This window comes from Oncorhynchus kisutch, linkage group LG11, assembly GCF_002021735.2.
Source record: "Oncorhynchus kisutch isolate 150728-3 linkage group LG11, Okis_V2, whole genome shotgun sequence".
Classification (NCBI taxonomy): Eukaryota; Metazoa; Chordata; class Actinopteri; order Salmoniformes; family Salmonidae; genus Oncorhynchus; species Oncorhynchus kisutch.
Genome location: NC_034184.2, coordinates 28,037,483 through 28,063,374, shown reverse-complemented (window position 1 = coordinate 28,063,374; position 25,892 = coordinate 28,037,483). Strand labels below are relative to the sequence as shown.

The 25,892-nt window shown below is 40.6% G+C and overlaps 1 protein-coding gene across 2 annotated transcripts in view; it reads left to right on the top strand.

Moving 5' to 3' along the window:
• Window positions 1-336: 336 nt before the first annotated feature.
• Window positions 337-25,892, top strand: part of LOC109898884 (tau-tubulin kinase 1) — a 46,971-nt gene continuing 21,415 nt past the window's right edge. Inside the window, exons 1-12 of one of the 2 annotated variants that reach the window (XM_031835571.1) lie at window positions 337-701; window positions 3,663-3,821; window positions 4,220-4,367; window positions 5,109-5,182; window positions 5,432-5,572; window positions 6,141-6,245; window positions 7,716-7,781; window positions 7,957-8,049; window positions 8,363-8,488; window positions 8,991-9,148; window positions 13,177-13,381; window positions 13,775-13,956. In XM_031835571.1, coding sequence (XP_031691431.1) covers window positions 3,714-3,821; window positions 4,220-4,367; window positions 5,109-5,182; window positions 5,432-5,572; window positions 6,141-6,245; window positions 7,716-7,781; window positions 7,957-8,049; window positions 8,363-8,488; window positions 8,991-9,148; window positions 13,177-13,381; window positions 13,775-13,956 — 1,406 coding nt within the window. In that variant the 5' untranslated portion in view covers window positions 337-701; window positions 3,663-3,713. Of the gene's footprint in view, window positions 702-3,662; window positions 3,822-4,219; window positions 4,368-5,108; window positions 5,183-5,428; window positions 5,573-6,140; window positions 6,246-7,715; window positions 7,782-7,956; window positions 8,050-8,362; window positions 8,489-8,990; window positions 9,149-13,176; window positions 13,382-13,774; window positions 13,957-25,892 lie in introns of both variants that reach the window. The other variant, XM_031835570.1, reaches the window with a different exon arrangement.

The following is a 25,892-nucleotide window of genomic DNA, read 5'->3' as shown; positions in this document are numbered from 1 at the left end:
GATGATTGGGCCAACTACACTTAGATTTGAGTGACTATCAGACTGACATAACAAGTGGAAAAATGCTGATGCACTACCAAATGTCGAAATTGCACCTTGTTTATTCTACCTTTCTAACACTCAACAGTAAATTGAGTACCCCCTCCAAAAACAAAAGTCTGTAATCTGCATATAGGCAGAGGCGCTTCGGTCATGAGGGCCAAACGTCAAGGTTAAATGCACGAATGAGAACTGGAATTTATCTGTGGAGAAACAGTGCCCTCTTGCGTGTAAGAATGAATCTACACAAAGGAGGAGGTCATGGTTAGTGACTCAGTGAAACCATTGTGCATTGTGCACTAGTGCATTTTGCATTTGCCTAAGATCCTACAGACACACTGTTAGTTTGGTGCTGCTACTGAATCTGCTATTTCTGGCACATTTCACACAATACATAATTTCTCAACAGGCGCTTATCGAGCGCCGTGCGCTCCTCACGTTACCACGCAACAACCATCCATGGTCATGCAAGACTGCGCGCGTTGCGTAATGGGAGAATCTCGGTGATGCTGATTCAGAGGAGTAGAGGCGTATAACGGGGAGGATGGAGAATGGTGCAACGATAACCGACACATATGTCATTAACAAGACCTCGCACAAGGACTGATGCACCTCTCAAATGCCTCGCGAACCGAGACCCTACAACGATGTCAGAAAATCAGGTCTGGATACAATGTTTTGCTCTTTGTTGAATTGATGTAGATGATCTTGCGGACATAAAGAACATCCAAGGCATTGGCACTTTGTCAATAATGATGCTGAATACAAGGTCGCTCGCTTTGGTATGATAACTTGGGAGAGCAACGCCACTTCGATGCGCTGTTTCTAGAGAATAAAGCAATCTGGAATAGATCACGGTGTCACTCCACAACACAGTTATTGGCAATGATGCCAGATGACGTAAGGAGCTTGAACATAACAATTAGTATTTTTTACATCTATATAACAAGAATAATGAATAATTTAGAAAGGACCATCATAATGCAGACTTACGTCAGTGATTTGAGTCGCTCACACAGGAGGTGTAGTCTTTTACAAGCATCTAGTCGGGTCCCTTTGCATCCGGCTTTCCCGACTATAAACGACATTTCCCAAAGTGCAACTCGCGGCTTACCGTGCAGTGGAACGTTCCATGGCGGCTGATTGACTGATATTGATCCAATGGGTGATTCCTGAAATATGTTTTAGGGGCGGAGTAAAGGTACACAACCTGTCCATTGGGCCAGAGGCGCAGGGCGATGGTGAATGTTGATACTTAGAAAACGTCAATCCTAGAATTAGAACTCTGTATGGGCTGTGCGCACCGCCTGCCGCTTGGATGGTAACCCTCCCTACCCGTTGAGAGAGCGCCGGAACTGCAGTGCGGAGAAAATGTAACAGTAGGAGGAGAATGATAGGAGAGCTTATGGGCCTGGGGACTTCTGTTAGTTGCGATGGAGGAGAGGTTGTGTCTTATGGAATGATATCCAAGGAAAGACTATTGGAATCAGAACGTTTCCCACCCTGTGATTGTAGCAGTAAGGTGAGAGCGCAAATTACAAGTAATTCATAGGCCCAACATTAGACAGTGCAGTGGCCTACTAAAATGTTACACCCTTTTCCTAATTCTAAATATAAATGTAGCCTAGTTACATACTTGAAAATGATCACAGGGTTTTCTTAGTAGCCTACTATGATAATGGATTTGAGGTGTTGCAATTGACCAGTCTATTTTTTGTGATGGGGTTCGTTATAGATTTGGAAGAATATAAAGACATGGTTTAAATATTGGCCTACTAAAAGTGTTTTGCCAACACTGGGTGTGTGGTATTGGAGTTGTTCAATCCAAAGTCTCCAATGCAGGTGTACTTAACTTTAATCACCCAAGTGTAAATTGACATTATTGAATCTCGAGGTAATTGCATTGTTAATGAACTTGAACATTGCTTTATTACTTTGCATTGTTGCATTGAGTGTACCTTCAGCACATGAACTGTCTAGGGCAGTGGGAAGCTTCCACACTAGTGTAAGTCCTCAGGATGTTCTCTCCTGCTTCTGCATTTGATTTGGGAAGGCTTTTAGCCCAGCCGTTCTAATACAAAAATAAAGGAAACTTTATAACTATAAACTAACTGCCAAAATAAAGGAAACTTTATAACTATAAACTAACTGCCAAAATAAAGGAAACTTTATAACTATAAACTAACTGCCAAAATAAAGGAAACTTTATAACTATAAACTAACTGCCAAAATAAAGGAAACTTTATAACTATAAACTAACTGCCAAAATAAAGGAAACTTTATAACTATAAACTAACTGCCAAAATAGAGGAAACTTGCGTAAATGAGGGATATAAGTTATATTGAAATCAGGTGCTTCGACACAGGTGTGGTTACTGAGTTATTTAAGCAATTAACATTCTATCATGCTGAGGGTCATGTATAAAAATGCCCAGTTGTCCATTATTTTGGCTACCATGACTAGAAGAGATCTCAGTGACTATGAAAGAGGGGTGTCAAAGGAGCATAGGGGGTTTAAAGGGTGTGTGTGTGTGTTTATCTCACCAGATCTCAACCCAATTGAACACTTGTGGGAGATTCTGGAGCAGTGCCTGATATAGGACTGTCCACCACCATCAACAAAACAATAAATTATGTAATTTCTTGTGGAAAAATTGTTGCATCTCTCCAATAGAGTTTCAGACACTTGTAGAATCTATGCCAAGGTGCATTGAAGCTGTTCTGGTTCGTGGTGGCCCAATGCCCTATTAAGACACTTTATGTTGGTGTTTCCTTGATTTTAGTAGTTACCTGTAGGTATGCTGTCTGGCAGGCAGCGCAAGCCTAAAGCAGTGTTTCCCAACTACAGTCCTCTAGTACCCCAAACAGCACACATTTCTGTAGTTGCCCTGCACAAACCCACTTATTTCAACTCATTGAGTGCTTGATGATTAGTTGAATCAGGTGTGCCTGTCTGGGGCTACAACAAAAAAGTGTATTTGAGGAGTGGGGAAACACTGGCCTAGAGAATGCCAGCAAGTGTGTTAAATGAGGGGTGCTGCGGCGCTGTCCTTGGCCAGCACGTTGCTGTAATGAGTGGTGCTGTCCAATGTGCTGAAAAGACAGCTTCAGTCACACCTATGCCTATGGATTCCATTTGTAGCAAAATTGCATGCAATCTATCTAATATTTTAGCGCTAACTGTTGTTGTCCCTAGTGCTGAATCTGTGACCAACATATTTGTTTTAAACGCGGGTCGCAGTGCTTTCCGTGGTGCTGAATTGTTGTTAAGCGAGGATAGTGGTGCTGTCTGTGGTGCTGAATTTTTGTTAAGCACGGAGAGCGGTGCTGTTCATTGGGCCAAATTGTTTACTTATGACCAAATAGACATATTTGGGGTTCAGAGACGTTAGTGACATGTCGACAGTTTACCAGGAGACCGAGGCTAAATCTGAAGGCTGAGGCTAAATCTGCTGCTCTTCCTGACATATTGGTTTTGTGGCCTCATTGTATTGTCAAGCTTGTACCTTGTTGTTTTAAAATGAGTTAGTCAGTTTAGAGAATACTTTTTTTATTCATAATGTATGTGTTGTATACTCTATTTGTGTATGTTGTAGCTTACATTACTGTGTTCTTCTTCACAGGTAAATGGCTGAATCAAGTTGGGAGCTGCTGTGTCTCTGTCTGGCCGGCCAATGCAGTGCGTAGGGACGGCCGCCCAGCCCGACGAAAACATGAACGGAGCGGGGGAGCAGGTGGACATCCTGTCCCCAAACTGCTTGGTAAAGGACCGATGGAAAGTGGTGAGTTTGGTTTTATCTTCAGAGACATTTTGACCATGTAATTGACTCTCAGCTGAGTGACTGGTGGAATAATTAAGCAATTGATTAAAATGAAACACATAATGCAAGAGTTGAGAGTCCCTGATTTAGAATGTTCCTTCACCTGATGAGAACTAGCCTGGTCACAGATCTGTTGGTGCTGTCTTGCCAAATGATATGGTCATTGTTAGGCATGACAATGACCATAAAAATTGGCAAGACAACACCAACCGATCTGGGACCAGGTTAGTGGAGAACTAGCATTTTCTAAATGTTCACTTCAAAGAGCAGGCAGCAAACAGTAAGAAGCAGGCATCCACAATCCTGACTTTTCTACTGTGTTTATTCCACCCTTGTCTCTCCTCTGCCACCATTCCCAGCTGAAGAAAATTGGCGGGGGAGGTTTCGGGGAGATCTACGAGGCGTTGGACCTGCTGACCAGGGAGAATGTGGCTCTCAAGGTAGAGTCAGCCCAGCAGCCTAAACAGGTCCTCAAGATGGAGGTGGCTGTCCTCAAAAAACTGCAAGGTAAGGGCCTATGTGTTTAAGCAGTAACACACAATCACACGTACAGCTGTGTGTTTGTGTGGTTAAGTGGTAACGCCACTAATACAAGCATGTATTAGAACCTCAAAGGTTGTGGGTTCAATCCCTGTGACCTTTGCCACTTTCTCTTCTCCTGCACTATATATCACCCTTTGTGATTCCACTTTACTGTTATGAAAAAGAAACTGCAAGGTAAGGGCAGGGCAGGCAGATACCGGGGACAGATTGGGTTCACTAAGGACATGATCAATCAATGACAACATCACCTTGTACATGAATAAGCATGGCAAGGTTAATTAAGTTGTCTGGCTATGGTCTGATGTGACATCTGTCTGTCTAGCCATTTGATTAGTGTGATAGGCAAGGTTGTAGGTGTGGTGATTGTTTGTTCTGTTCTGGGGTTTGATGAGTTAGGTAGTCAATCAGTTGACATGCCTGCTGCACTGGGGTTTATACTGCTTTGTGCAAAATTATATTTTGGCAGTGAGTGTTTCACATCGTCGATCTCTTAGGCAGTATTTATTTTGGGGTATTTCTGTGTCTGTCAGCTTCGCTTGTTCTGGTCTGTTGTCCGAAAAACAGATGCAAAAAGAAAGTAATCTTAATCTTAAACATCCAACTGAATCAGTTGTTTAACTGTGATGGTACAAGTAGATTCGTAAATAGCTCATTTTATAATGACTGTATAATCACATTTACACTAACCTCTCACTTCTGTCACAGGAAAAAATCATGTCTGTAAATTCATTGGATGTGGAAGGAACGAGAAGTTTAACTATGTGGTCATGCAACTTCAGGTAACCATTTATCAGAACAGTCTGATACAATTGCTTTAGGTAGAGAGAATCGTAGCCAAGGCTACAACTAAAGTAGAAAAAAATGAATGAAATATATTTCTCTCCCTCTATCCCCCCTCTCTCCGTCCCCCCTCTCCCTCCCCCTGTTTTCTCTCATCTCTCTCTACCCTCCCTCCCTCTGACCCCTCCATCTCACTCTCTCCCCCCACCTTCCCCCTCTTTCCCTCCCCCTTCTCTCCACCCCAGCAGGGGAGAAACCTAGCGGACCTGAGGAGGAGTCAACCCCGCGGCACTTTCACCATGAGCACCACGCTACGCCTGGGCAAACAGATCCTGGAGTCCATAGAGGCAATCCACTCTGTGGGCTTCCTGCACAGAGACATCAAGCCTGTAGGTGGCCCTCTCTGTAGCACTTTACCTAAAGCTTGCAGGTATAAGGGATTGTGATGTGTGGTTATAATGCATTGTAAGACTATTTAATCTATTCTAGAGTTCATAGAGGTCATTGACTCTGGGGGATTCCTGCACTAAGACATCAAGCCTGTAGGGGGCACTTTACATGTCAGAGATAGAGAGGGGTGGGTGAGAGAAAGAGCAAAGATGTGAGATAGAGAGAAATGGGGGTGAGATAGAGAGAGTGGGTGTGAGATAGAGAGAGTGGGTGTGAGATAGAGAGAGAGAGGTGTGTGTGTGTGTGTGTGTGTGTGTGTGTGTGTGTGTGTGTGTGTGTGTGTGTGTGTGTGTGTGTGTGTGTGTGTGCGTGTGCGTGTGCGTGTGCGTGTGCGTGTGTGTGTGTGTGTGTGTGTGTGAGAGAGAGAGAGAGATTGTGAGAGAGAGAGGGTGTGAGCTAGGGTCATGTCTATACAATGACAGAGAGAAACACTGCTTTGGGCTTCACTTGTTGATATGCCTGTGATGTCCTCGACTCAACTCTGTTTTTCTGTTGTTTTTTTCCCAGTCAAACTTTGCCATGGGTCGACTCCCCTCCACCTATAGAAAGTGCTTCATGTTAGACTTTGGCCTGGCTCGCCAGTACACCAACACTACCGGAGAGGTCCGACCGGTAAGTAGCCGTGGAAGGATTTTCTTCATTTAATTTATTATGTTATGAATATAGCAAGAATATAGGACTTGGGGTATAAGGTTTGCTGTTTTGGTGTTGAGTTAGGAGGGGTAGTTCACACAACCTGGGGGTAGTGGCAATGTTTTTTTTGCACAGGAAATGCTTGGTCCTCAGGGCACAGTGGGTAGGAGAATAGGAAAGCACAGGGCATGTGCCTTTTTGTGATGTGATTAATAGTTGGCTAGCCTGATACAGACGGATCTAGAGTTGGCTAGCCTGATATAGGTTGATGTAGTTGACTAGGCTGATATAGGTTGATGTAGTTGGCTAGGCTGATATAGGCTGATTTAGAGTTGGCTAGCCTGATATAGGTTGATGTAGTTGGCTAGGCTGATATAGGTTGATGAAGTTGGCTAGGCTGATATAGGTTGATGTAGTTGGCTAGGCTGATATAGGTTGATGAAGTTGGCTAGGCTGATATAGGTTGATGTAGTTGGCTAGGCTGATATAGGTTGATGAAGTTGGCTAGGCTGATATAGGCTGATGTAGTTGGCTAGGCTGATATAGGTTGATGAAGTTGGCTAGGCTGATATAGGCTGATGGGCCACAGTAGAGATTCTTTCTGCTTTTCTTTTTGCTGACTCAGCCTCTACTCATCGATTAGAAGGGCGGGTCTGTACTGCAGATTTAGAACAGCAACTAGACCACACACATACACACACACACACACACACACACACACACACACACACACACACACACACACACACACACACACACACACACACACACACACACACACACACACACACATACAGTATACATACACACACACACACACACACACTGTTGTAAATTCTAACATGCGGTTTCTAAGGTAATATTCATAGGACTACCTGCCTGAATGGAATGGGTGTTATTATCAAGGTCAAACCTGTCATCCTCCACTCTTGAGCCAAAATGGTGATGCAGATTCCAGTTATTATATCACAGATTCCAATGACTATAAGAAACTACAAATATTAGGAAGATATCACAGGAAAATGATACATTTAAATGATGCCTTATGCTTTGTAAATGCATTAGTGCATAGTTTGTTACTGTAAATTACTGCAACATTGTTTCATATATTATGTTCACAAAGTGTTGATGTTAATAAAGTGTTTACAGTTGTTTTGCTGCAATGTGATGCTGTCCTTTTTTCACCTGTGTGATTTTATGTTTTGCAGTTTTGCTGTTCCTTTTCGGCCTTTTCTGTTCGAAGCGCATGCTTGTGATCCGTCTCATCAGTAAGGTGCTTGATCCCATTTCAGTTTTTATTATCTCTCCCTGCCTGAGATATTTTCCATATCCTTCCTTGTCTCTTTTGAGTTTTTAATTTAAATACTTTATTTTTCTTTCTAGTTGTCAGTGTGAAATTCTTTTAGGTTTTGTGCTGAAAAGAGAATTTACCTAATTTTATTTTTCCAGCCCAGAACTGTAGCGGGATTTCGGGGCACTGTTCGTTATGCTTCAGTAAATGCTCATAAAAACAAAGTAAGTGTCTTTTTGGGTTCGAAAAATGCAATGCACTACAAATTCATTTAGACCTGAGGGTTTTGTGTATCATCAGTTTGTCGGGAAATCCAAAATAACTGTTGCAGATGTACTTCAGGAATTCTAATAAGTCATGAAAATAATTACTTGATTCATTCATTCTTTAACTTCTCAGGAAATGGGTCGCCATGACGATCTATGGTCGCTATTTTACATGTTGGTAGAATTTGCAGTCGGTCAGCTACCATGGCGAAAAATAAAAGATAAGGTGAGCTACTGTCTACTGCAGTTTCAGTTATTTCCAATATTTCTGTTTCCTGGTGCAGTGGGCCCAAAGGGGTGCACATTGTTATGTTTGGCCGAGCACTACACACCTGGTTAGACTCAACAGTTCATCATCAAACCTTTGATTAGTGGAATCGTGTGTAGTGTTAGGGCAAAAACTAAAAATCCCTTCTTTAGGTCCCCAGGAACAGGATTAAGAAATCCTGCAGTAGAGAATGGTTACTGGTGTCTACTGGTGTCTTGCTGGGCTCAACTAATTTCTAATGGTTTCTACTGTATCTCTTGTGTGCCACCAGGAGCAAGTGGGTCAGATTAAGGAGCGCTACGACCACAGAATGCTGCTCAAACACATGCCTTCTGAGTTTCATGTGTTCCTGGATCATGTTTTAGGCCTTGACTACTTTACCAAACCAGATTACCAGGTACGTACTGTTCACTTGAAAAAGAAAAGGAGAGCCACACACTCTAGGAGCTCAGATGCAATAATTGAATAACCTAATAACCAACGTTTCAACAGACAAGCTGTCTTCATCAAACAAACACTGCAGGTCACTAGTTTATATAGTGTCTGTAATCATGGCCGGGTGTGGCCTGATATCATTGGTTAATTCTTAGACATGAATACGTACTGTTCACTCCCTGCAAGTGGATTCACCTTGTTAATCCCCACTGAACCTTGATTTCCTTGCGTTCACTTCAATAGCAGAGTGAACAAGACCTGGAAGTGTGGCAATGTGAGACTAACTCCCATACCATACCCGCTCTGTTAAGTGTCAGTAATAAAACTACAGTATGTCGAAACTAAATAAAAGTAAATAACTTTTAGTACTTAAAGTAAAGCCTATTATTTTATAGCATTGTAGGTTTGATCGAATGTCACCTTTATACCTTACTTTTTACATTTCTCTGTGATCCTCTTTGCAGTTGCTGATGTCTGTCTTTGAGAACAGTATGAAGGAACGCATCATCACAGAGAACGAGTCTTTTGATTGGGAAAAGGGAGGGACGGATGGAGTGCCTCTGTCCACCTGCACGTCAACGCCCCCTCAACAGAACACACGACAGACCCCCGCTGTGGTCGGGTAAGGAAATCAAAATGAGCTATTTAGGTGTATTACAAACGCATCTGTCACGCCCTGACCTTAGAGAGACGTTTTATTTCTCTATTTGGTTAGGTCAGGGCGTGATGTGGGGTGGGAATTCTATGTTTTGTTTTCTATGTTTCTTTATTTCTATGTTTTGGCCGGAAATGGTTCTCAATCAGGGACAGCTGTCTATCGTTGTCTCTGATTGGGAATCATACTTAGGTAGCCCTTTTTCCCTCCTTTCAGTGCGGGTAGTTATCTTTGTTAGTGGCACTTAACCCTGTAAGCTTCACGGTTGTTTTTCGTTTGTTGGCGACATTTACTAAAATAAAAGGAAAATGTACGTCCACCACCCTGCACTTTGGTCCAATTCTTATGACGGCCATGACCGTATCAAAATAAAGATGAAGAAGGCTGACATTTTACGTGTCTCTAACTGATTGTGTTTTTTTTGTTAGTTTCTTTGCGTTGTTTGTAACTTTTTCTTTACTTATTTTTTACATAATGTTGCTACTACCGTCTCTTATGACCGAAAATATATTCTGGACATCAGAACTTTGATTACTCACCACGAACTGGCAGAATCCTTTTTTTCCTTTAACGAGCCCGATGAGCCCGACGTGAATGACATACTGCTTTCCCGGGAACAGGCCCAGATGCCCATCATTTGCGTAGAGAAGGCAGAGAAAAAGGGGCCGGAGGGCGGGCTGCCTTTCGAGAATTTGTAGGCGATAGAATAAACCCCCACTGCCTTCCATTCTGCTAGCAAACGTGCAGTCTTTGGAAAATAAAATCGATGACCTACGCGGAAGATTAAACTACAAATGGGACATTCAAAACTGTAAAATCTTATGCTTCCCAGAGTCGTGAGTGAACGACGACATTATCAACATACAGCTGGCTGGTTATTCGCTGTATTAGCAGGATAGAACAGTGCCATCTGGTAAGACAAGGGGTGGCGGACTATGTATTTTTGTAAATAACAGCTGGTACACGATATCTAACGAAGTCTCGAGGCTTTGCTTGTCTGTGGTAGAGTATCTCATGATAAGCTGTAGACCACACTATCTACCTAGAGAGTTTTCATCTGTATTTTTCTTAGCTGTCTACATACCACCACAGACTGAAGCTGGAACTAAGACCACACTCAATGAGCTGTATTCCGCCATAAGCAAACAGGAAAACATTCACCCAGAGGCGGCACTCCTAGTGGCCATGGACTTTAATGCAGGGAAACTTAAATCTGTCTTACCAAATTTCTAGCAGCATGTTAAATGTACAACCAGAGGGAAAAAAACTCTAGGCCACCTTTACTCCACACACAGAGACGCATACAAAGCTCTCCCTCGCCCTCCATTTGGCAAATCTGACCATAATTCTATCCTCCTGGTTCCTGAATAGTGGTCAGATGAAGCAGATGCTAAGCTACAGGACTGTTTTGCTAGCACAGACTGGAATATGTTCTGCGATTCCTCCGATGGGATTGAGGAGTACACCACATCAGTCATTGGCTTCATCAGTAAGTGTATTGATGACGTCATCCCCACTGTGACCATACGTACACACCCCGACCAGAAGCCATGGATTACAGGCAACATCCACACTGAACTAATGGCTAGAGCTGCCGCTATCAAGGATCGGGACTCTAACCCGGAAGCTTATCAGAAATCCCGCTATGCCCTCCGACGAACGATCAAACAGGAAAAGTGTCAATGCAGGACTAAGATCAAATCGTACTACACCTGACGCTTGTCGGATGTGGCAGGGCTTGCAAACAATTACAGACTACAAGGGAAGCTCAGCCGAGAGCTGCCCAGTTACACAAACCTACCAGACGAGCTAAACTACTGATATGCTCGCTTCGAGGCAAATAACACTGAAACATGCTTGAGAGCACCAGCTGTTCAGCAAGTCTGTGTGATCATGCACTCCGCAGCCGATATGAGTAAGACCTTTAAACAGGTCAACATTCACAAAGCCGCAAGGCCAGATAGATTACCAGGATGTGTACTGCGAGCATGCGCTGACCAACTGGCAAGTGTCTTCACTAACATTTTCAACCTCTCCCTGTCCGAGTCTGTAATACCAACAGGTTTTAAGAAGCCCTCCATAGTCCCTGTGCCCAAGAACACTAAGGCAACCTGCCTAAATGACTACCGACCCGTAGCACTCACGTCTGTAGCTATGAAGTGCTTTGAAAAGTTGGTCATTGCTCACATCAACACCATTATCCCAGAAACCCTAGACCCACTCAATTTGCATACCGCCCAAACAGATCCACAGATGATGCAATCTCTATTGCACTCCACACTGCCCTTTCCCACCTGGACAAAAGCAACACCTTTGTTAGAATGCTATTCATTGACACCATGGTACCCTCAAAGCTCATCACTAAGCTAAGGACCCTGGGACTAAACACCTCCCTCTGCAACTGGATCCTGGACTTCCTGACGGGCCGCCTCCAGGTAGTAAGAGTAGGCAACAATACATCCGTCACACTGATCCTCAACACAGCGGCCACTCAGGGGTACGTTCTCAGTCCCCTTCTGTACTCCCTGTTCACTCATGACTGCACGGCCAGGCACGATTCCAGCACCATCGTTAAGTTTGCAGATGACACAACAGTGTTAGGCCTGATCACCGACAACGATGAGACAGCCAATAGGAAGGAGGTCAGAGACCTGGCCGTGTGGTGCCAGGACAACAACCTCTCCCTCAACGTCATCAAGACAAAAGGGATGATTGTGGACTACAGGAATAAGAGGACCGAGTGGAGCAAGTTGAGATCTTCAAATTCCTTGTTGTTCACATCACCAACAAACTAACATGGTCCAAGCACACCAAGACAGTCATGAAGAGGGCACAACTAAACCTATTCCCCCTCAGGAAATTAAAAAGATTTGGCATATGTCCTCAGATCCTCAAAAGGTTCTACAGCTGCACCATCGAGAGCATCCTAACTGGTTGCATCACTGCCTGGATTGGCAACTGCTCAGCCTCCGATCGCAAGGCACTACAGAGGGTAGTGCATACGGACCAGTACATCACTGGGGCAAAGCTGCCTGCCATCCAAGACCTCAATACCAGGTGGTGTCAGAGGAAGGCCCTAAAAATTGTCAAAGACTCCAGCCACCCAAGTCATAGACTGTTCTCTCTGCTACCGCATGTCAAGCAGTACCAGAGCGCCAAGTCTAAGTCCAAGAGGATTCTAAACAGCTTCTACCACCAAGCCATAAGACTCCTGAACATCTAATCAAATGGCTACCCAGACTATTTGCATTGCCCCCCCCCCCTCCCCTTTTTGCACCGCTGATACTCTCTGTTGTCATCTATGCATATTAATTTTAATAACTCTACGTACATGTACATTTTACCTCAATTACCTCAACTAACCGGTGCCCCTGCACATTGACTCTGTACCAGTACCCCCCCTGTATATAGTCTCGTTATTGTTATTTTACTGCTGCTCTTTAGTTACTTGTTACTTTTTATTTCTTCTTCTTATTTGTATTTTACATTATTTATAACTGTATTGTTGGTTTGGGGCTCGTAAGTAAGCATTTCACTGTAAGGTTCACTGTTGTATTCGGCACATGTGACTAATACAATTTGATTTGATTTGATTTGAACAGTGTATCCACTACTTATCAACCAGATTAAACAGCAGAAAGGAATTCAAATGGGGTCACACATTTGGACACATTAATATTAAATATTAAAACATCCAGCTAGCCAAGAGATTGTACAATTCCCATTACCTGTAGCCTAATTTACATTACAAAATCAGGAACAAATAGTCCAATGCCTTGTTGTGATAATTCATTCAGGATTAGAATGCAACTATGAGAATTTGTAGCACACTGTTTGCATTTGAAGTGGTACAGGATATTTTCGACAACACAAATCTATTTAATCGCCTGGTTGTTTTGTAAAAGAGAATGTGTTCTCAATAACTTACCTGGTTAAATAAAGGCAATCAATAAACAAATAGTAAAAATGTCAGTGTATGTTCTGTGCTTTCCCAGGGTCGTGAACGTGACTCTGATTCCTGGGGAGCTGCCGAGGGAGAACACAGATGACGTTCTACAAGATGAGCACCTGAGTGACCAGGAGAATGCTCCACCTGCAGTACCTAGCAGGCCTTGCGAGGGGACACGACCCCAGGCGGAAGGCGAGGCATGGAACGACACCGACTTCAACCGCAACCAACTCAGGATCAGCATCAGCAAGGTACAGGAGGGACCATCTAATACATCCTCTGTGTGTCTCACTTTGGTGATGGCAGCACTGTAAAACATGGCCTTACATTCTTTAAATATACTCAAAGTTAGAAATAAATTAAAAGGTCTAGTTTACTTTCTTGTTGGTTTTCAATTACCATCTATTACATTCAGAGGATATAGACATACCTGGTTGTAGATAGAGCAAGAGATATATTTCAGGTACTGTGTTTACCATGAAATAACAGTGCTCAAACATGGTAAAGTAAATAGTAACGCATTTACAGTACAATTCAATCTGCTATATACCTAGAATTCTTATTTGAAATTAGTCAACAGAATAGGTCTAACTCTTGACAGTGCTTTCTAACAGTGGTAACCCTAGAAACCCTCATTCCCCCAGGGACAGTTGGCTGCAGAGGAGGAGCCTGCTAGAGGGGTGTGTCCTGAGGCCACTGTGGGTGGAGCTCCCCTAGAAATGACTGGTGCTCAGGTCTGTGCTCTGCGGTACCGGAGGATCAACAGCCCAGAGTCAGACCGTCTGTCCGGCGCAGATGGGAGACCCGATGTCTACGATAAACGAGGGTGAGGGCTCTATAGAGTGCAGACAAGTTATAATACACTTTTGTGCAGATGTATACTTTCTGTACACCATACATGCATGAAATTGATTTTATAAAGACCTTTTTGCATCAGCACCAGCCTCAAAATCAAATCTAATCTAATTTATCACATGCGCCGAATATAACAGGTAGACCTTACATTGAAATGCTTACTTACCAACAATGCAATTTTGGGAAAATATATATTTTAAAAGTAAGCGATAAGAGTAACAAATAATTAAAGAGCAACAGTAAATAACAATAGCGGAGCTATATGCAGGGCGTACCGGTGTTGAGGTAATATGTACATGTAGGTATACTTATTAAAGTGACTATGCATATATAATAACAGAGAGTAGCAGCGGTGTAGAAGAGGGGGGGGGCAATGCAAATAGTCTGGGTAGCCATTTGATTAGCTGTTCAGGAGTTTTATGGCTTGGGGGTAGAAGCTGTTTAGAAGCCTCTTGGACCTAGACTTGGCGCTCCAGTACCGCTTGCCGTGCGGAAGCAGAGAGAAGAGTCTATGACTTGGGTGGCTGGAGTCTTTGACAATTTTTAGGTCCTTCCTTTGACACCGCCTGGTATAGAGGTCCTGGGTTGCAATAATCTTGGCCCCGGTGATGTACTGGGCCGTACGCACTATCCCCAGTAGTGCCTTGCGGCCGAGCAGTTGCCATACCAGGCAGGGATGCTCTCGATGGTGCAGCTGTTAAATCTTTTGAGGATCCATGCCAAATCTTTTCAGTCTCCTGAGGTGGAATAGGTTTTGTCGTGCCCTCTTCATGACTGTCTTGGTGTGCTTGGACCATGTTAGTTTGTTGGTAATGTGGACACCAAGGAACTTGAAGCTCTCAACCTGCTCCACTACAGCCCTGTCCATGAGAATGGAGGCGTGCTCAGTCCTCCTTTTCCTGTAGTACACAATCATCTCCTTATTGTCTTGATCATGTTGATTGAGAGGTTGTCCTGGCACCACACGGTCCTCCCTATTTTTTTAAATTGTACTTTATATTTAACTAGGCAAGTCAGTTAAGAATACATTCTTATTTTCAATGACAGCCTAGGAACAATGGGTTATCTGCCTTGTTCAGGGGGCAGAATGACAGATTTTTACCTTGTCAGCTCGGGGATTCGATCTTCCAACCTTTCGGTTACTAGTCCAACGCTCTAACCACTAGGCTACCTGCCGCCCATGTGTCAGTGATCAGGCCTACCCCTTTTGTGTCATCAGCAATCTTAATGATGGTGTTGGAGTCATGCCTGGCTGTGCAGTCATGAGTCAATCAATCAATGTGTTTTTAAAGCCCTTTTTAAATCAGCCGATGTCACAAAGTGCTATATAGAAACTCAGCCTAAAACCTTAAACAGCAAGCAATGCAGATGTAGAAGCACGTGGTTAAAAAAAACTCCCTAGAAAGGCAGGAACCTAGAAATAAACATAGAGAGGAACCAGGCTCTGGGGGGTGGCCAGTCCTCTTTTGGCTGTGCCAGGTGGAGATTATAACAGTACATGGTCAAGATGTTCAAATGTTCATAGATGATCAGCAAGGTCAAATAATAATAATTACAGTGGTTGTAGAGGGTGCAACAGGTCAGCACCTCAGGAGTAAATATCAGTTGGCTTTTCATAGCCCATCATTCAGAGTTAGAGACAGCAGGTGCAGTAGAGAGAGTTGAAAACATCAGGTCCAGAACAAGGTAGCACGTCTGGGGAATAGGTCAGGGTTCCATAGCCGCAGGCAGAACAGTTGAAACTGGAGCAGCAGCACGACCAGGTGGACTGGGGACAGCAAGGAGTCATCAGGCCAGGTAGTCCTGAGGCATGGTCCTAGGGCTCAGGTCCTCCGAGAGAAGAGAAAGAGAGAAAGCGAGAAAGAGAATCAGAGGGACCATACTTAAATTCACACAGGATACCGGATAAGACAGGAGAAATACTCCAGATATAACAGACTGACACTAGCCCCCGGACGCATAATTTCTGGAGGCTGAGACAGGAGGGGTCTGGAGACACTGTGGCCCCGTCCTACTATACCCCCGGACAGGGCCAAAGCATAGCCCCCACACCACTACAGGAATCTTCAACCACCAACTTACTACCCTGAGACAAGGCCGAGTAGCTCACGAAGATCTCCGCCACGGCACGAACCCAAATGGCGCCAACCCAGACAGGAAGATCACGTCAGAGACTCAACCCACTCAAGTGACGCACCCCTCCTAGGGATGGCAATGAAGAGCACCAGTAAGCCAGTGACTCAGCCCCCATAATAGGGTAAGAGGCAGAGAATCCCAGTGAAGAGAGAGGAACTAGCCAGGCAGAGACAGCAAAGGTGGTTCGTCGCTCCAGTGCCTTTCCATTCACCTTCACACCCCTGGGCCAGACTACACTCAGTCATAGGACCTACTGAAGAGATGAGTCTTCAGTAAAGACTTAAAGGTCGAGACCGAGTCTTCGTCTCTCACATGGGTAGGCAGACCATTACATAAAAACTGAGCTCTATAGGAGAAAGCCCTGCCTCCAGCTGTTGCTTAGAAATTCTAGGGACAATAAGGAGGCAAGCGTCTTGTGACCGTAGCGTACCTGTAGGTATGTACGGCAGGACCAAATAGGAAAGATAGATGGGAGCAAGCCCATGTAATGCTTTGTAGGTTATCAGTAAAACCCTAATATGATCAAATTTTTTGCCTCTAGTCAAGAATTTAGCATCCGTGTTTAGCACAAACTGAAGTTTATTTAGTGCTTTATCCGGGTAGCCGGAGAGCAGAGCATTGCTGTAGTCTAATCTAGAAGTGACAAAAGCATAGATTCATTTTTCTGCATAATTTTTGGACAGAAGCTTTCAGATTTTTGCAATGTTACGTAGATGGAAAAAAGCTGTCCTTGAAACAATTTTGATATGTTCGTCAAAAGAGAGATCAGGGTTCAGAGAAACGCTAAGGTCAGTTGTATTTGTAATGACTGTACAACCATCAAGATTAATTGTCAGATTCAACAGAAGATCTCTTTGTTTCTTGGGACCAAGAACTAGCATCTCTGTTTGTCCGAGTTTAAAAGTAAAACATTTGCCGCCATCCACTTCCTTATGTCTGAAATGCAGGCTTCCAGGGAGAGCAATTTTGGGTCTTCACCATGTTTCATTGAAATGTACAGCTGTGTATCGTACAGGGAGTACAGGATCGGACTGAGCACGCACCCCTGAGGGCCCCCGTGTTGAGGATCAGTGTGGTGGATGTGTTGTTACCTACCCTTACCACCTGGGGGCGGCCCATCAGGAAGTCCAGGATCCAGTTGCAGAGGGAGGTGTTTAGTCCCTGGGTCCTTAGCTTAGTGATGAGCTTTGAGGGCATTATGGTGTTGAACGCTGAGCTGTAGTCAATGAATAGCATTCTCACATACAGTGCCTTGCGAAAGTATTCGGCCCCCTTGAACTTTGCGACCTTTTGCCACATTTCAGGCTTGAAACATAAAGATATAAAACTGTATTTTTTTGTGAAGAATCAACAACAAGTGGGACACAATCATGAATTGGAACGACATTTATTGGATATTTCAAACTTTTATAACAAATCAAAAACTGAAAAATTGGGCGTGCAAAATTATTCAGCCCCTTTACTTTCAGTGCAGCAAACTCTCTCCAGAAGTTCAGTGAGGATCTCTGAATGATCCAATGTTGACCTAAATGACTAATGATGATAAATACAATCCACCTGTGTGTAATCAAGTCTCCGTATAAATACACCTGCACTGTGATAGTCTCAGAGGTCTGTTAAAAGCGCAGAGAGCATCATGAAGAACAAGGAACACACCAGGCAGGTCCGAGATACTGTTGTGAAGAAGTTTAAAGCCGGATTTGGACATCCCAAGGAGCACTGTGCAAGCGATAATATTGAAATGGAAGGAGTATCAGACCACTGCAAATCTACCAAGACCTGGCCGTCCCTCTAAACTTTCAGCTCATACAAGGAGAAGACTGATCAGAGATGCAGCCAAGAGGCCCATGATCACTCTGGATGAACTGCAGAGATCTACAGCTGAGGTGGGAGACTCTGTCCATAGGACAACAATCAGTCGTATTTTGCACAAATCTGGCTTTTATGGAAGAGTGGCAAGAAGAAAGCCATTTCTTAAAGATATCCATAAAAAGTGTCGTTTAAAGTTTGCCACAAGCCACCTGGGAGACACACCAAACATGTGGAAGAAGGTGCTCTGGTCAGATGAAACCAAAATTGAACCTTTTGGCAACAATGCAAAACATTATGTTTGGCGTAAAAGCAACACAGCTCATCACCCTGAACACACCATCCCCACTGTCAAACATGGTGGTGGCAGCATCATGGTTTGGGCCTGCTTTTCTTCAGCAGGGACAGGGAAGATGGTTAAAATTTATGGGAAGATGGATGGAGCCAAATACAGGACCATTCTGGAAGAAAACCTGATGGAGTCTGCAAAAGACCTGAGACTGGGACGGAGATTTGTCTTCCAACAAGACAATGATCCAAAACATAAAGCAAAATCTACAATGGAATGGTTCAAAAATAAACATATCCAGGTGTTAGAATGGCCAAGTCAAAGTCCAGACCTGAATCCAATCGAGAATCTGTGGAAAGAACTGAAAACTGCTGTTCACAAATGCTCTCCATCCAACCTCACTAAGCTCGAGCTGTTTTGCAAGGAGGAATGGGAAAAAATGTCAGTCTCTCGATGTGCAAAACTGATAGAGACATACCCCAAGCGACTTACAGCTGTAATCGCAGCAAAAGGTGGCGCTACAAAGTATTAACTTAAGGGGGCTGAATAATTTTGCACGCCCAATTTTTCCGTTTTTGATTTGTTAAAAAAGTTTGAAATATCCAGTAAATGTCGTTCCACTTCATGATTGTGTCCCACTTGTTGTTGATTCTTCAAAAAAATACAGTTTTATATCTTTATGTTTGAAGCCTGAAATGTGGCAAAAGGTCGTAAAGTTCAAGGGGGCCGAATACTTTCGCAAGGCACTGTAGGTCTTCCTTTTGTCCAGGTGGGAAAGGGCAGTGTGGAGTGCAATAGAGATAGCGTCATCTGTGGATATGTTGGTGTGGTATGCACATTGAAGTGGGTCTAGGGTTTCTGGGATAATGGTGTTGATGTGAGCCATGACCAGCCTTTCAAAGCATTTCATAGCAACAGACGTGAGTGCTACAGGTCGGTAGTCATTTAGGCAGGTTGCCTTAGTGTTCTTGGGCATAGGGACTATGGTGGTCTGCTTGAAACATTTTGGTATTACAGACTCGGACAGGGAGAGGTTGAAAATGTCAGTGACACTTGCCAGTTGGTCAGCGCATGCTCGGAGTACACGTCCTGGTAATCCGTCTGGCCCTGCGGCCTTGTGAATGTTGACCTGTTTAAAGGTCTTACTCACATCGACTGCAGAGAGCGTGTTCACACAGTCGTCTGGAACAGCTGATGCTGTCATGCATGTTTCAGTGTTACTTAACTCAAGGCGAGCATAGAATTTAGTAGTTAGTAGCATAGTTATTTAGCTCGTCTGGTAGGCTCATGTCACTGTGCAGCTCTCGGCTGTGCCTCCCTTTGTAGTCTGTAATAGTTTGCATGCCATCCAACATCCGACGAGCGTTGGAGCCGGTGTAGTACAATTCGATCTTAGTCCTGTATTGATGCTTGGCCTGTTTGATGGTTCGTCGGAGAGAATAGCGGGGTTTCTTATAAGCTTTCAGGTTAGAGTCCCACTCCTTGAACGCAGCAGCTCCTTGAAAGCGGCAGCTTAAACCCCAAAGAGCAAGCAATGCAGAGGCAGAAACACAGTGGCTAAGACACACCCCTGAAACGCAGGAACCTAGAAAGAAAGCTAGAGAGGAACCAGGCACAGAAGGGTGGCCTGTCCTCTTCTGGCTGTACCGGTTGAGATTTAAGAGTACATGTGACCATTAAGGCCAGATCGTTTTTTCAAAATGTTAAAACGTTCATTGATGACTAGCATGGTCAGATTAGTAACCATGATGGCTATAGAGCAGCCATGCTCAACAGGCGATCCGGATCCGGACCCGGAATGGGGTCAATACGGACCGCAGGTCCCGACACAGAAAGAAAAGAAGAGAGATAGAGGGGGAGTAGTGGGAGAATGGATTAGATCACAGTACACCAGTTAAGACAAGCTGACCCTAGCCCCCTGGCACATACAAGCTATTGCAGCATAACTACTGGGGACTGAGACATGGGTCAGGAGACACTGTGGCCCCGTACAACATCACCCCTGGACGGGGCCAACCAGGAAGGAGTTAACCCCAACCACTCTTCCAAAGCTCAGCCCCCACACCACTTAAACCTAGAACCGCCTGACCTTTCAGCCTATAAGTACCCACTAGAGAACGTTGCCGGTCTTCCTCTTTAGCATATGCATCAGATGCATATAAATCTGCAAGATGCAGTAAACCTTATATTTGTGTAAATATAGTGCATTTGGAAAGTATTCAGACCCCTTGACTTTTTCCACATTTTGTTCCCCCAAATCAATCTACACACAATACCCCATAATGACAAAGCAAAAGCAGGTTTTTAGATTTTTTTGCAAATGTATAAAAAATAAAAAGCTGAAATATCACATTTACATAAGTATACAGACCCTTTACTCAATACTTTGTTGAAGCAACTTTGGTAGCGATTACAGCCTCGAGTCTTCATGGGAATGACGCAACAAGCTTGGTACATCTGTATTTGGGGAGTTTCTCCCATTCTTCTCTGCAGATCCTCTCAAACTCTATCAGGTTGGATGGGGAGCGTCACTGCACAGCTATTTTCAGGTCTCTCCAGAGATGTTCGATCGGGTTCAAGTCCGCGCTCTGGCTGGGCCACTCAAGGACATTCAGACACTTGTCCCGATGCCACTCCTGCATTGTCTTGGCTGTGTGCTTAGGGGCGTTGTCCTGTTGGAAGGTGAACCTTCACCCCAGTCTGAGGTCCTGAGTGCTCTGGATCAGGTTTTCTTCAGGGATCTCTCTTTACTTTGCTCCATTCATCTTTCCCTCGATCCTAACTAGATTCCCAGTCCCTGCCGCTGTAAAACATCCCCACAGCATGATGCTGCCACCACCATGCTTCACCATAGGGATGGTGTCAGGTTTCCTCCAGAAGTGACACATGAAATTCAGGCCAAAGAGTTCAATCTTGGTTTCATCAGACCAGAGAATATTTTTTCTCATAGTCTGAAAGTCTGTAGGTGCCTTTTGGCAAACTCCAAGCGGCCTGTCATGTGCCTTTTACTGAGGAGTGGCTTCCTTCTGGCCACTCTACCATAAAGGCCAGATTGGTGGAGTGCTGCAGAGATGGTTGTCCTTCTGGAATGTTCTCCCATCTCCACAGAGGAACTCTGGAGCTTTGTCAGAGTGACCAATTCCTTAGACAATTCCTTAGACCTCATGTCTTGGTTTTCGCTCTTACATGCACTGTCAATTGTGGGACCTTATATACACAGGTGTGTGCCTTTCCAAATCATGTCCAATCAATTGAATTTATCGCAGTTGGACTCCAATCAAGTTATAGAAACATCTCAAGGATGACCAATGGAAACAGGATGAATCGGAGCTTAATTTCGATTCTCTTAGCAAAGGGTCTGAATACTTATTTAAATCAGGTATTTCTGTTTAGTTTTTTTATACATTTGCCCCCAAAAATGAAAAACCTGTTTTCGCTTTGTGATTATGGGGTATTGTGTGTAGATTGAAGATTATATTTATTTTTTAATTCAAGGGGTCTGAATACTTTTCAAATGCACTGTTTATAAAAAAAAATATATATATATATATATATATATATATATAAAATAACAATAGTTTTTTGTTTAGATAGAGTCATGGATATGTTTTGTGTAAGTCTACAAAGTCCTAGAAAAAACGTAGGCCTATAGCCTATTTTAGTTTCCCGTACAATAAAAACATTACAGTGTAATCAATTTGATCAGCTTTATTTGCAGATTCGATTAGTAATAGAGATATAGTAATAGAGTTATAGTAGTAGAGTTATAGTAATAGAGTTATAGTAATAGAGTTATAGTAGTAGAGTTATAGTAATAGAGTTATAGTAGTAGAGTTATAGTAATAGAGTTATAGTAATAGAGTTATAGTAGTAGAGTTATAGTAATAGAGTTATAGTAATAGAGTTATAGTAGTAGAGTTATAGTAGTAGAGTTATAGTAATAGAGTTATAGTAATAGAGTTATAGTAGTAGAGTTATAGTAATAGAGTTATAGTAGTAGAGTTATAGTAATAGAGTTATAGTAATAGAGTTATAGTAGTAGAGTTATAGTAATAGAGTTATAGTAGTAGAGTTATAGTAATAGAGTTATAGTAGTAGAGTTATAGTAATAGAGTTATAGTAATAGAGTTATAGTAATAGAGTTATAGTAATAGAGTTATAGTAGTAGAGTTATAGTAATAGAGTTATAGTAATAGAGTTATAGTAATAGAGTTATAGTAATAGAGTTATAGTAATAGAGTTATAGTAATAGAGTTATAGTAATAGAGTTATAGTAGTAGAGGTATAGTAATAGAGTTATAGTAATAGAGTTATAGTAATAGAGTTATAGAAATAGAGTAGTATAGTATAGTAATAGAGTATATATAGTAATAGAGTTATAGTAATAGAGTTATAGTAGTAGAGTTATAGTAATAGAGTTATAGTAGTAGAGTTATAGTAATAGAGTTATAGTAATAGAGTTATAGTAATAGAGTTATAGTAATAGAGTTATAGTAGTAGAGTTATAGTAATAGAGTTATAGTATAGAGTTATAGTAATAGAGTTAGTAATAGAGTTATAGTAATAGAGTTATAGTAATAGAGGTTATAGTAATAGATTATAGTAATAGAGTTATAGTAGTAGAGTTATAGTAATAGAGTTATAGTAATAGAGTTATAGTAATAGAGTTATAGTAGTAGAGGTTATAGTAGTAGAGTTATAGTAATAGAGTTATAGTTAGTAGAGTTATAGTATAGAGTTTATAGTAATAGAGTTATAGTAATAGAGTTATAGTAATAGAGTTATAGTATAGAGTTATAGTAGTAGAGTTATAGTATAGAGTTTATAGTAATAGAGTTATAGTATGGAAGAGTTATAGTAATAGAGTTATAGTAATAGAGTTATAGTAGTAGAGTTATAGTAGTAGAGTTATAGTAATAGAGTTATAGTAATAGAGTTATAGTAATAGAGTTATAGTAATAGAGTTATAGTATAGAGTTATAGTATAGAGTTATAGTAATAGAGTTATAGTAGTAGAGTTATAGTAATAAGTTATAGTAATAGAGTTATAGTAAATAGAGTTATAGTAGTAGAGTTATAGTAATAGAGTTATAGTATAGAGTTATAGTAATAGAGTTATAGTAATAGAGTTATAGTAGTAGAGTTATAGTAAGAGAGTTATAGTAGTAGAGTTATAGTAATAGAGTTATAGTAATAGAGTTAGTAATAGAGTTATAGTAATAGAGTTATAGTAGTAGAGTTATAGTAAGTAGAGTTATAGTAATAGAGTTATAGTAATAGAGTTATAGTAATAGAGTTATAGTAATAGAGTTATAGTAATAGAGTTATAGTAGTAGAGTTATAGTAGTAGAGTTATAGTAATAGAGTTATAGTAATAGAGTTATAGTAATAGAGTTATAGTAGTAGAGTTATAGTAATAGAGGTTATAGTAGTAGAGTTATAGTATAGAGTTATAGTATAGAGTTATAGTAATAGAGTTATAGTACTAGAGTTATAGTAATAGAGTTATAGTAATAGAGTTATAGTAGTAGAGTTATAGTAGTAAGTTATCGTAATAGAGTTATAGTAATAGAGTTATAGTATAGAGTTATAGTAAGTAGAGTATAGTATAGAGTGATATAATAGAGTTATGTAATAGAGTTATAGTAATAGGTTATAGTATAGAGTTAGAGTAATAGAGTTATAGTAATAGAGTTATAGTAATAGAGTATAGTAGTAATAGAGTTATAGTATAGAGTTATAGTAGTAGAGTTATAGTAATAGAGTTATAGTAATAGAGTTATAGTAATAGAGTTATAGTAATAGAGTTATAGTAGTAGAGTATAGTAATAGAGTTATAGTAATAGAGTTATAGTACTAGAGTTATAGTAATAGAGTTATAGTAATAGAGTTATAGTAATAGAGTTATAGTCATAGAGTTATAGTAATAGAGTTATAGGTAATAGAGTTATAGTAAGTAGAGTTATAGTAATAGGGTTATAGTAATAGAGTTATAGTAATAGAGTTATAGTAATAGAGTTATAGTAATAGAGTTATAGTAATAGAGTTATAGTAATAGAGTTATATAAATAGGTTATAGTATAGAGTTATAGTATAGAGTAAGTAAGAGTTATAGTAATAGAGTTATAGTAATAGAGTTATAGTAATAGAGTTATAGTAATGAGTTATAGTAATAGAGTTCTAGTAATAGCGTTATAGTAATAGAGTTATAGTAGGTAGAGTTATAGTAATAGAGTTATAGTAATAGAGTTATAGTAGTAGAGTTATAGTAATAGAGTTATAGTAGTAGAGTTATAGTAATAGAGTTATAGTAATAGAGTTATCGTAATAGAGTTATAGTAATAGAGTTATAGTAATAGAGTTATAGTAATAGAGTTATAGTAGTAGAGTTATAGTAATAGAGTTATAGTAATAGAGTTATAGTAATAGAGTTATAGTAATAGAGTTATAGTAATAGAGTTATAGTAATAGAGTTATAGTAATAGAGTTATAGTAATAGAGTTATAGTAATAGAGTTATAGTAATAGAGTTATAGTAATAGAGTTATAGTAATAGAGTTATAGTAATAGAGTTATAGTAATAGAGTTATAGTAATAGAGTTATAGTAATAGAGTTATAGTAATAGAGTTATAGTAATAGAGTTATAGTAATAGAGTTATAGTAATAGAGTTATAGTAATAGAGTTATAGTAATAGAGTTATAGTAATAGAGTTATAGTAATAGAGTTATAGTAATAGAGTTATAGTAATAGAGTTATAGTAATAGAGTTATAGTAATAGAGTTATAGTAATAGAGTTATAGTAATAGAGTTATAGTAATAGAGTTATAGTAATAGAGTTATAGTAATAGAGTTATAGTAATAGAGTTATAGTAATAGAGTTATAGTAATAGAGTTATAGTAATAGAGTTATAGTAATAGAGTTATAGTAATAGAGTTATAGTAATAGAGTTATAGTAATAGAGTTATAGTAATAGAGTTATAGTAATAGAGTTATAGTAATAGAGTTATAGTAATAGAGTTATAGTAATAGAGTTATAGTAATAGAGTTATAGTAATAGAGTTATAGTAATAGAGTTATAGTAATAGAGTTATAGTAATAGAGTTATAGTAATAGAGTTATAGTAATAGAGTTATAGTAAGAGAGTTATAGTAGTAGAGTTATAGTAGTAGAGTTATAGTAATAGAGTTATAGTAATAGAGTTATAGTAATAGAGTTATAGTAATAGAGTTATAGTAAGTAGTAGAGTTATAGTAATAGAGTTATAGTAATAGAGTTATAGTAATAGAGTTATAGTAATAGAGTTATAGTAATAGAGTTATAGTAATAGAGTTATAGTAATAGAGTTATAGTAATAGAGTTATAGTAATAGAGTTATAGTAATAGAGTTATAGTAAGTAGAGTTATAGTAGTAGAGTTATAGTAGTAGAGTTATAGTAATAGAGTTATAGTAATAGAGTTATAGTAGTAGAGTTATAGTAATAGAGTTATAGTAATAGAGTTATAGTAATAGAGTTATAGTAATAGAGTTATAGTAATAGAGTTATAGTAATAGAGTTATAGTAATAGAGTTATAGTAGTAGAGTTATAGTAATAGAGTTATAGTAATAGAGTTATAGTAATAGAGTTATAGTAATAGAGTTATAGTAGTAGAGTTATAGTAATAGAGTTATA